This window comes from Chrysemys picta, chromosome 2 (genome assembly GCF_011386835.1).
Source record: "Chrysemys picta bellii isolate R12L10 chromosome 2, ASM1138683v2, whole genome shotgun sequence".
NCBI lineage: Eukaryota > Metazoa > Chordata > Testudines > Emydidae > Chrysemys > Chrysemys picta.
This window is the reverse complement of record NC_088792.1, coordinates 248923892-248935336: the sequence shown is the minus strand read 5'-3', so window position 1 is coordinate 248935336 and position 11445 is coordinate 248923892. Positions and strand designations below refer to the sequence as shown.

The following is an 11445-nucleotide window of genomic DNA, read 5'->3' as shown; positions in this document are numbered from 1 at the left end:
GTTGCAATAGTGATCCAATATCTGGCTTGCCTGTATGCAAAGACTTCCAAATCTTTGTTTGCCAAGATGCTCTTTTGATATGATCTTCAAAACTGCCCTCACATGGTGGGGGTTTGGCCAGTGACTAGTCCTTTTTGGTGGCCACATGGCAACACAAGGAATTCAGGTCTCTGGGTCTCCTTTTCTTTCTTGCTCTGGTCATACAGCATTGCTATCAACTTCCTTGCTGCAGAAATTGCAGCTTGTCCGTCTGTGACACAGAGGCTTATTGGTGGTTTACTATTCTGTGTCAGCATCACTTGTCAGGCCTGACATACTCAATGTACTCCAACTCACTGTTGTCATAATCTGTATCTAAAAGGTGTTGTGTAAGGTATCATATGCAAACTGGTGACACACTGGTCCTGAAAATCATTGTGTGGTGTAAAAACAACGAGGAATCCTTGTGGCACATTATAGACTAAAAAATTTATTTGGGCATAAGCTTTCATGGGCTATAACCCACTTCATCAGATGCATGGAGTGGAAAATACAGTAAGCAGGTATAAATATACAGCATATGAAAAGATGGGAATTGCCTTACTAAGTGGAGGGTCAGTGCTAACGAGACCAATTCAAATAGGGTGGATGTGGCCCATTCCCAACAGTTGACAAGAAGGGGTGAATATCAACAGAGGGAAAATTACTTTTTGTAGTGCTAACGAGGCCACTTCAATCAACGTGGATGTGGCCCATTCCCAGTTGACAAGAAGGTGTTAGTATCAACAGAGGGAAAATTATTTTTTGCAGTGACCCAGTCACTCCCAGTCTTTATTCAGGCCTAATTTGATGGTGTCCAGTTTGCAAATTAATTCCAGTTCTGCAGTTTCTCGTTGAAGTCTGTTTTTGATGGGGTTTTTTGTTGAAGAATGGCGACTTTTAAGTCTGTTATTGAGTGTCCAGGGAGATTGAAGTGCTCTCCTACTGGTTTTTGAATGTTACAATCCTTGATGTCTGATTTGTGTCCATTTATTCTTTTGCATAGAGACAGTCCGGTTTGGCCAATGTACATGGCAAAGGGGCATTGCTGGCACATGATGGCATATATCACATTGGTAGATGTGCAAGTGAATGTGCCCTTGATAGTGTGGCTGATGCGGTTAGGTCCTATGATGGTGTCCCTTGAATAGATATACGGAGAGAGTTGACAACGGGGTTTGTTGCAGGGATTGGTTCCTGGGTTAGTATTTCCGTTGTGTGGTGTGTAGTTGCTGGTGAATTGCTTCAGGTTGGGGGGCTGTCTGTAAGTGAGGACTGGCCTGTCTCCCAAAGTCTGTGAGAGTAAGGGATCGTCCTTCAGGATAGGTTGTAGATCCTTGATGATGCGCTGGAGAGGTTTTAGTTGGGGGCTATAGGTGATAGCTAGTGGTGTTCTGTTACTTTCTTTGTTGGGCCTGTCCTGTAGTAGGTGACTTCTGGGTAGGGTGACCAGAGAGCAAGTGTGAAAAATCGGGACAGATGGTGGGGGGTAATAGGTGCCTATATAAGAAAAAGCCCTCCAAAATTGGGACTGTCCCTATAAAATTGGGACATCTGGTCACCCTACTTCTGGGTACCCTTCTGGCTCTGTCAATCTGTTTCTTCACTTCCCCAGGTGGATATTGTAGTTTTAAGAACACTTGATAGAGATCCTATTGGTGTTTTTCTCTGTCTGAGGGATTGGAGCAAATGCGGTTGTATCTTAGGGCTTGGCTGTAGACAATGGATTGTGTGATGTGGTCTGGATGAAAGCTGGAGGCATTTAGGTAAGTATAGCAGGCAGTAGGTTTCCGGTATAGGGTGGTGTTTATGTGACCATCCCTTATTTGTACTGTAGTGTCCAGGAAGTGGATCTCTTGTGTGGACTCGTCCAGGCTGAGGTTGATGGTGGGGTGGAAATTGTTGAAATCAATGTGGAATTCCTCAAGGGCCTCCTTCCCCTGGGTCCAGATGATGAAGATGTCATCAACGTAGCGCAAGTAGAGTTGGGGCACTAGGGAACGAGAGCTGAGGAAGCGTTGTTTTAAGTCAGACGTGTATGTATGGGGAGTGTACAAAGAATTATAAATATGTGCTAGAATTATGTTCTTAAAATATGTTTGGCAAGCAATGTATAAGCCAAGTCTGCTTTAGACAAAGAAATGTATTTTCTTGTCTGACCAGTCTGGTTGTCGGGTAGAGACATTGAAGTTACTTTTACATAAATAGTAAACAAAGTCATCAAATTAGTGAGTAAGGGAGATAGCTTTTTCCTATCACAATGGGGAAGGAGATTGCTAAAATTAACATGTTGTCAACTCCCTGATGGACACAACAAGCTGAGCCCCCAGGAGGACTTCCTGCCTCCTGAGGCACAGTCATGGAACTTTGGAAGATAATAAGCAAGGACACAAAGTTATTTTTGCATCTGTAATGGGGGACATTCACCTCTTGAGTGCCTCCTAATGCTACATGCGGTACTGCAAGCCTTTTTCCTCTCCTGGCGCCCCCTATAGGTTGTTGACCTCATTTGGCATGTCTTCAGTGGCTCAGCCTGCCGGCTGAGTCACACGATCAAAATGAACCCCTTCTGGGTTTTGACATTTGTCATTTAAATAAACACAGATGTTTTCCCCCCAGTATCAATTAGGGATGACACAGAGTCACATCCTGTTAATGCATGTACTGCAGGAAGTATGTTGGAAAAGTCAGGAGTGAGTGTGTCACAAGTTGCATGCAGAGGTATGAAGCAATACTTGTCAGTTGTGCTGGTAATGGTGCCTGTTTCAATCCATATGGTATCTGTGCATTCCATTTTTGGAAAGTAGTGAACAGAAAGGACCAAAACAACTGTATAAGGTGACATAATTACAATGGTTCCTTTGACACCAAGAGAACCAAAAGCTATATGGGCACATACAGCATGCATAAGAATGGCCATACTGGGTTAGACCAAAGGTCCATCTAGCCCAGTATCCTGTCTTCCGACAGTGGCCAATACCAGGTTCCCCAGAGCAAATGAACAGAACAAGTAATCATCAAGTGATCCATCCCCTGTTGCCCATTCCCAGCTTCTGGCAAACGGAGGCTAGGGACACCATCCCTGTCCATCCTGGCTAATAATCATTGATGGACCTATCCTCCATGAACTTATCAAGTTCTTTTTGGAACCCTGTTATAGTAGTATTTGCCTTCACAACATCCTCTGGCAAGGAATTCCACAGGTTGACTGTGCATTGTGTGAAGAAGTACTTCCTTCTGTTTTAAATCTGCTGCCTATTAATTTCATTTGGTGATCCCTAATTCTTGTGTTATGAGAAGGAGTAAATAACACTTCCTTATTTTTTATTTACTTTCTCCACACCAGTCATGATTTTATAGACCTCAATCATATCCCCCCTTCGTGGTCTCTTTTCCAAACTGAAAAGTCCCAGTCTTATTAATCTCTACTCAATTGTCAGCCGTTCCGTACCCCTAATCATTTTTGTTGCTCTTTTCTGAACCTTTTCCAATTCCAGTATATATTTTTTGAGATGGGGCGACCACATCTGCACGCAGTATTCAAGATGTGGGCATACCATGGATTATATAGATGCAATATGATATTTTCTGTCTTACTATCTATCCCTTTCCTAATGATGCCCAACATTCTGTTCACTTTTTTGACTGCTGCTGCACTTTGAGTGGATGTTTTCAAAGAACTATCCACAATGACTCCAAGATCTCTTTCTTGAGTGGTAACAGCTAATTTAGACCCCATCATTTTATATGTATAGTTGGAATTATGTTTTCAAATGTGCATTACTTTGCATTTATCAACATTGAATTTCATCTGCCATTTTGCTGCCCAGTCACCCAGTTTTGAGAGATCCTTTTGTGCTGCCTGGGACTTAACTTCTTGAGTAGTTTTGTATTATCTGTAAATTTTGCCACTCACTGTTTACCCCTTTTTCCAGATCATTTATGAATATGTTGAATAGGACTGGGCCCAGTAAAGACCGCTGGGGGACACCACTATTTACCTCTCCCCATTCTGAAAACTAACTATTTATTCCTACCCTTTGGGTATGTCTACACTACGAAATTAGTTCGAATTTATAGAAGCCGGTTTTATTGAAATCGGTTGTATACAGCCGATTGTGTGTGTCCCCACATAAAATGCTCTAGGTGCTCTAGTCGGCGGACCGCGTCCACAGTACGAGGCTAGCGTCGACTTCCGGAGCATTGCACTATGGGTAGCTATCCCACAGCTATCCCACAGTTCCCGCAGTCTCCGCCGCCCCTTGGAATTCTGGGTTGAGATCCCAATGCCCCTCCCCCCCGTCACAGCAATGGCAGACAATAGATTCGCGCCTTTTTACCTGGGTTACCTGTGCAGACAACATACCACGGCAAGCATGGAGCCCGCTCAGCTCAGCTGAGCTCACCGTCACCATATGTCACCATATGTCCTCTGGGTGCCGGCAGACGTGGGACTGCATTGCTTCACAGTAGCAGCTGCTAACTGCCTTTTGGCGGTAGACGGTGCAGTAGACTGGTAGCCTTCATCAGCGATCTGGGTGCTGGCAGCCGTGGGGCTTGCCTTTTGGCAGTAGATGCTGTATTACGACTGTTAACCGTCCTATGACAAGTTGGGTCATCGCACATTAGCAGAGTCTTCCCCGAGCAGCAGATCGTGCAATAGGCCTGAAGACCATAGTCATACACTAACTGCCAAGCGCCCAGTATTTGCTGCCAAGCACCCAGAAAGATGCCGAGGGCTATCAGTCACGCTGCACCGTCGTCTTAAGATGTAAAAAATAGATTTGCTCTGTATTCATTTGCTTCCCCCTCCCTCCATCAAATCAACGGCCTGCTAAACCCAGGGTTTTCAGTTTAATCTTTGGGGGGACCATTCTGTGTGACAGTTGTTTGTGTTTCTCCCTGATGCACAGCCACCGTTCTTGATTTTAATTCCCTGTACCTGTACGCCATGTCGTCACTCGGCCCGCCCTCCCTCCTTCCCCTAGTCCGTCAGATACTACTTTCGCGCCTTTTCTTTGAATTCTGGGTTGAGATCCCAATGCCCGGATGATGCAAAACAGTGTCGCGGGCGGTTCTGGGTTCATGTCGTCAGGCCCCTCCCCCCTCGTCACAGCAACGGCAGACAATAGATTCGCGCCTTTTTACCTGGGTTACCTGTGCAGACAACATACCACGGCAAGCATGGAGCCCGCTCAGCTCAGCTGAGCTCACCGTCACCATATGTCCTCTGGGTGCCGGCAGACGTGGGACTGCATTGCTACACAGCAGCAGCTGCTAACTGCCTTTTGGCGGTAGACGGTGTAGCATGAGTGATAGCCGTGGGGCTGGCAGCCGTAGGGCTGCATTGCACCAGCCCCTTGCCCTTTGGTAGGCGATGGTATATTATGATTGGTACCCATCGTCGTCGTACTGGAGTGGCTGTCAATCATGGCCACCTGGGCAGACATGCTACTGTTTCGATGATGATGGCTACCAATCGTAGTATACTATTTTCTGCCAATTGCCCAGTATTGTCTGCTAAGCACCCAGAAGAGGCCGAGGGCGATGCTGGGTGCTGGCGGACGTGGGGCTGGCAGACGTGGGGCTGCATTGCTACACAGCAGCAGCCCCTTGCCTTTTGGCAGACGATGGTATATTATGACTGGTATCCGTCATCATCATACTGGAGAGGCTATCACTCATGCTGCACCGTCGGCTGCCAGCTTAAGATGTAAAAAATAGATTTGTTCTGTATTCATTTGCTTCCCCTTCCTCCGTGAAATCAACGGCCTGCTAAGCCCAGGGTTTTCAGTTTAATCTTTGGGGGGACCATTCTGTGTGACAGTTGTTTGTGTTTCTCCCTGATGCACAGCCACCTTTCTTGATTTTAATTCCCTGTTCCTGTACGCCATGTCGTCACTCGGCCCTCCCTCCCTCCCGCCCTCCCTCCTTCTCCTGGTCCATCAGATACTAGTTTCGTGCCTTTTTTCTGACCAGGCGCCATAGCTAGCACTGGGATCATGGAGCCCGCTCAGATCACCGCGGCAATTATGAGCACTATGAACACCACGCGCATTGTCCTGGAGTATATGCAGAGCCAGGACATGCCAAGGCGAAACCCGGACCACCTGAGGAGGCGATTGCAGCGCGGCGAAGAGAGTGATGAGGAAATTGACATGGACATAGACCTCTCACAAGGCACAGGCCCCAGCAATGTGGAAATCATGGTGTCACTGGGGCAGGTTCATGCCGTGGAACGCCGATTCTGGGCCCGGGAAACAAGCACAGACTGGTGGGATCGCATCGTGCTGCAGGTATGGGACGATTCCCAGTGGCTGCGAAACTTTCGCATGCGTAAGGGCACTTTCATGGAACTTTGTGACTTGCTTTCCCCTGCCCTGAAACGCCAGGATACCAAGATGAGAGCAGCCCTCACAGTTGAGAAGCGAGTGGCGATAGCCCTGTGGAAGCTTGCAACGCCAGACAGCTACCGGTCAGTCGGGAATCAATTTGGAGTGGGCAAATCTACGGTGGGGGCTGCTGTGATCCAATTTGCCAGGGCAATGAAAGACCTGGTGATATCAAGGGTAGTGACTCTGGGCAACGTGCAGTCAATAGTGGATGGTTTTGCTGAAATGGGATTCCCAAACTGTGGCGGGGCCATAGACGGAACCCATATCCCTATCTTGTCACCGGAGCACCAAGCCACCGACTACGTAAACCGCAAGGGGTACTTTTCAATGCTGCTGCAAGCCCTGGTGGATCACAAGGGACGTTTCACCAACATCAACGTGGGATGGCCGGGAAAGGTACATGATGCTCGCGTCTTCAGGAACTCTGCTCTGTTTCGAAAGCTGGAGGAAGGGACTTTCTTCCCGGACCAGAAAGTAACCGTTGGGGATGTTGAAATGCCTATCGTGATCCTTGGGGACCCAGCCTACCCCTTAATGCCATGGCTCATGAAGCCGTACACAGGCAGCCTGGACGGGAGTCAGGACCTGTTCAACTACAGGCTGAGCAAGTGCCGAATGGTGGTGGAATGTGCATTTGGAAGTTTAAAAGCACGCTGGCGCAGCTTACTGACTCGCTCAGACCTCAGCGAAAAGAATATCCCCATTGTTATTGCTGCTTGCTGTGCGCTCCACAATATCTGTGAGAGTAAGGGGGAGACCTTTATGGCGGGGTGGGAGGTTGAGGCAACTCGCCTGGCCGCTGATTACGCGCAGCCAGACACCAGGGCGGTTAGAGGAGCACAGCAGGGCGCGGTGCGCATCAGAGAAGCTTTGAAAACGAGTTTTGTGACTGGCCAGGCTACTGTGTGAAACTTCTGTTTGTTTCTCCTTGATGAACCCTCCAAACCACCCCCCCAACCCGGTTCACTCTACTTCCCTGTAAACCAACCCCCCCACCCCACCCCACCCTCCCCAACTCGAGCACCGCTTGCAGAGGCAATAAAGTCATTGTTTTTTTCACATTCATGCATTCTTTATTAGTTCCTCACAGAAGTAGGGGGATAATTGCCAAGGTAGCCTGGGATGGGTGGGGGAGGAGGGATGGAAAAAGACACACTGCATTTTAAAACTTTAAGTCTTATTGAAGGCCAGCCTTCTGATGCTTGGGCGATCATCTGGGGTGGAGTGTTCTTGGGCGTCTGGGTGAGGAGGCTATGGAACTTGGGGAGGAGGGCTGTTGGTTACACAGGGGCTGTAGCGGCGGTCTCTGCTCCTGCTGCCTTTCCTGCAGCTCAACCATACGCTCGAGCATATCAGTTTGATGCTCCAGCAGACGGAGCATTGACTCTTGCCGTCTGTCTGCAAGCTGACGCCACCTATCGTCTTCAGCCCGCCACTTGCTCTTTTCATCCCGCCATTCATCCCGCCACCTCTCCTCTCGTTCATATTGTGCTTTTCTCATGTCCGACATTGACTGCCTCCACGCATTCTGCTGTGCTCTATCAGCGTGGGAGGACATCTGCAGCTCCGTGAACATATCGTCCCTCGTCCTACGTTTTCTCTTTCTAATGTTCACTAGCCTCTGCGAAGGAGAAACATTTGCAGCTGGTGGAGGAGAAGGGAGAGGTGGTTAAAAAAGACACATTTTAGAGAACAATGGGTACACTCTTTCATTACAAGGTCGCATATTTCGGCTTGCAGGCAGCCATGGTAGGCCACAGTGTTTTGGCTTTTTTAACCTTCTTAACATGCGGGAAAGGTTGCAAACAGCAGCGCATTTCCCATATCAAGGATGAATTGGGTTGTCCATTTAAAATGGGTTTTCAATGTAAAAGGAGGGGCTGCGGTTTCCCGGTTAACATGCGGCACAAACAAGTAAACCACCCCCCCCACACACACACACGATTCTCTGGGATGATCACTTCACCCCTCCCCTCCACCGCGTGGTTAACAGCGGGGAACATTTCTGTTCAGAAGAGCAGGAACGGGCGCCTCTGAATGTCCCCTTAATAAAATCACCCCATTTCAACCAGGTGACCGTGAATGTTATCACTCTCCTGAGGATAACAAAGAGAGATAAGGAATGGATATTGTCTGCATGCCAGCAAACACCGGGACCATACGCTGCCATGCTTTGTTATGCAATGATTCCAGACTACGTGCTACTGACCTGGCGTGGTAAAGTGTCCTACCATGGCGGACGGGATAAGGCAGCCCTCCCCAGAAACCTTTTGCAAACGCTTTGGGAGTACATAAAGGAGAGCTTTCTGGAGATGTCCCTGGAGGATTTCCGCTCCATCCCCATACACATTAACAGACTTTTCCAGTAGATGTACTGGCCGCGATTGCCAGGGCAAATTAATCATTAAACACGCTTGCTTTTAAACCATGTGTAATGTTTACAAATATTTACAAAGGTACACTCACCAGAGGTCTCCTGTGTGCCCTGAGGGTCTTGGGTGAGTTCGGGGGTTACTGGTTCCAGGTCCAGGGTCACAAACATATCCTGGCTGTTGGGGAAACCGGTTTCTCCGCTTCCTTGTTGCTGTGAGCTACCTACAGTACCTCCAGCCTCATCTTCCTCATTCCCCGAACCGTCTTCCCTGTGTGTTTCTCCAGTGAGAGAGTGCTGAGCAAACAGGAAATGAAATTCAAACATTCGCGGGTCTTTTCCTGTCTAACTGGTCAGTGCATCTGAGTTAAGAGTGCTGTCCAGAGCGGTCACAATAAAGCACTGTGGGATAGCTCCCGGAGGCCAATAACGTCGAATTCCGTCCACACTACCCCAATTCCGACCCGCAAAGGCCGGTTTTATCGCTAATCCCCTCGTCGGAGGTGGTGTAAAGAAAACGGTTTAAAGGACCCTTTAAGTCGAAAGAAAGGGCTTCGTCGTGTGGACGTGTCCAGGCTTAATTCGATTTAACGCTGCTAAAGTCGACCTAAACCCGTAGTGTAGACCAGATGTTTTTCCTATCTTTTAACCAGTTACCAATCCATAAGAGAACCTTCCCTCTTAGCCCATGACAGGTTACTTTGCTTAAGATGCATGCAGAAGAATCCTTATGTCCACTTCCTCCTGAGTATTGTACAAGTCCTGGGCTTCTTCAGCACCTATACTAGTAATGGACTTTACTTCTTCACCATTGGAAAAGCCTCCATCATGAAGGCATGTTTGTGCTGGGTGTGCTCCTATACTCTCATGTATTTTGACCTATATATTCACAGAGAAAATTTTCAAATGGCTGCTTGTTGGAGGCCATGTGTAGAAATTTTTTCCATGGAGGTACAGGATGTCCACCAATCACCTGGTATTTCTTGCATCCAACTTTAGGTCCTGTCTGGCACTGTCTTTCTGCAGTTTTCACATAGTTATTGTTGTCATATCTGTCAAAGACTTTGATGACCGAATTAGCTTTTTCAAATTCTTTTAGGACTGCCTCAAGTACACAACAGCCAGTTCACTGAATGCAAGGAATTTGTCTCCAGTCATCATTTGTATGACAGCCATGACATCTCTGATGTACAATGTGGTTTCTTTGTTGCATGCTTTTAGCTCACAGATTCTTTCATCTTGAACTTCCAGCTGATGCTCTAATTCAGCTTTGTCTGTTCTTCTCATTGTTCCATCACCATAGAAGAGGGACATAGGCACTGGTCCAAGTGAGTGACTAAGAACAGTTGCCATTGAAACATCATCTCTGTATCTTGCTAAGAATAGGGCTCTGCAGAAAACAATTTCTGGGCTGATAGCTTCTGTGATTGTCCCTCCCTTGCCAAACTTAAATATGGTCTTATTGGCCATCTCAGTAAATGTTTTGATGCCAGATTTCTTGACTGGGCTGAAGAAGCTACGCGTCCTATCAGAATCAAGCCATCTTTCACAAATCTCTCCATTTGTTCTTCACCAATATCAGCTATTTTCAGATCTCTTGTACATCTGATGTTACATGCAGTCCAGTAGGTATCTTGATAAGCACCTCTGGATGTGATTCAGGGTCAAATGGGTTATAGAATCATAGAATATCATGGTTGGAAGGGACCTCAGAAGGTCATCTAGTCCAACCCCCTGCTCAAAGCAGAACCAATCCCCAGACAGATTTTTGCCCTAGATCCCTAAATGGCCCCCTCAAGGATTAAACTCACAACTTTGGGTTTAGCAGAGCAATGCTCAAACCACTGAGCTATCCCTCAGAGAACTGTTATGCTGTCCTGACAACGAGCAATGAGGAATCACCCCCAAAGGTGGAGGAGGAGAAGACATGTACCCCCAAGGCTGGGAGGATCACAGCCACCACTCCCAGGAGGAAACGTACGGTAGTGGTTGTTGGTGACTCTCTTCTGAGGGGGAAAGAGGCACCCATCTGTTGCCCTGACATGGCATCCCAGGAGGTATGCTGCCTGCCAGAAGCCCGTATCCGAGACGTTAGGGAGGGATTGTTGAGGATCATCTGGCCCTCTGACTACTACCCCATGCTACTCATCCATGTGGGAACCAATGATACTGCGAGGTACGACCCTCAGCAGATCAGAAGTGACTACAGGGCTCTGGGAGTAAGGATGAAGGAATTCGGAGCATAGGTGGTGGTCTCTTCGATCCTTTCAGTCAAGGGTAGGGGCCCAGACAGAGAGAGAGGCATCCTGGAGGTGAATGCCTGGCTGCGAGGATAATGTCACCAGGAGTTCTTCGGTTTCCTTGACCACGGGATGCTGTTCCAGGAAGAAGGTCTGCTAAACAAGATGGGGTCCACCTGTGGAGGAAGAGGAAGAGCATATTTGGATACTAACCTAGTGAGGAGGGCTTTAAACTAGGTTCGAAGGGGGCAGGTGACCAAAGCCCACAGGTAAGTAAAAAACATGGAGACCTGGGAGAAGGGTCAGAATTTGGGGGGGGCGCATGAGCTGTTATAGCAGGGATAAGGGAGAAACAAGACAGAACGGGGTGGGGAATCAAATCAAATCTTATATGTCTGTACACTAATGCGAGAAGTATGGG

The 11445-nt window shown here is 47.7% G+C and overlaps 1 protein-coding gene across 4 annotated transcripts in view; it reads right to left on the bottom strand.

Annotated features, from left to right (window-relative positions):
- Window positions 1-7463: 7463 nt before the first annotated feature.
- The window catches only part of NDUFAF6 (NADH:ubiquinone oxidoreductase complex assembly factor 6), a 51074-nt gene continuing 47092 nt past the window's right edge, over window positions 7464-11445 (bottom strand). For 2 of the 4 annotated variants that reach the window (XR_010598934.1, XR_010598935.1), the window contains 2 exons: window positions 8880-11200; window positions 7464-8057 (listed from right to left, as the gene is read on the bottom strand). Coding sequence is in view for 1 of the 4 variants with exons in the window: in XM_042845097.2 (XP_042701031.2) it covers window positions 11181-11200 (20 nt within the window). In the remaining 3 variants the exon portion in view is untranslated. Of the gene's footprint in view, window positions 11201-11445 lie in introns of all 4 variants that reach the window. The other 2 variants (XR_010598933.1, XM_042845097.2) reach the window with 1 other exon arrangement.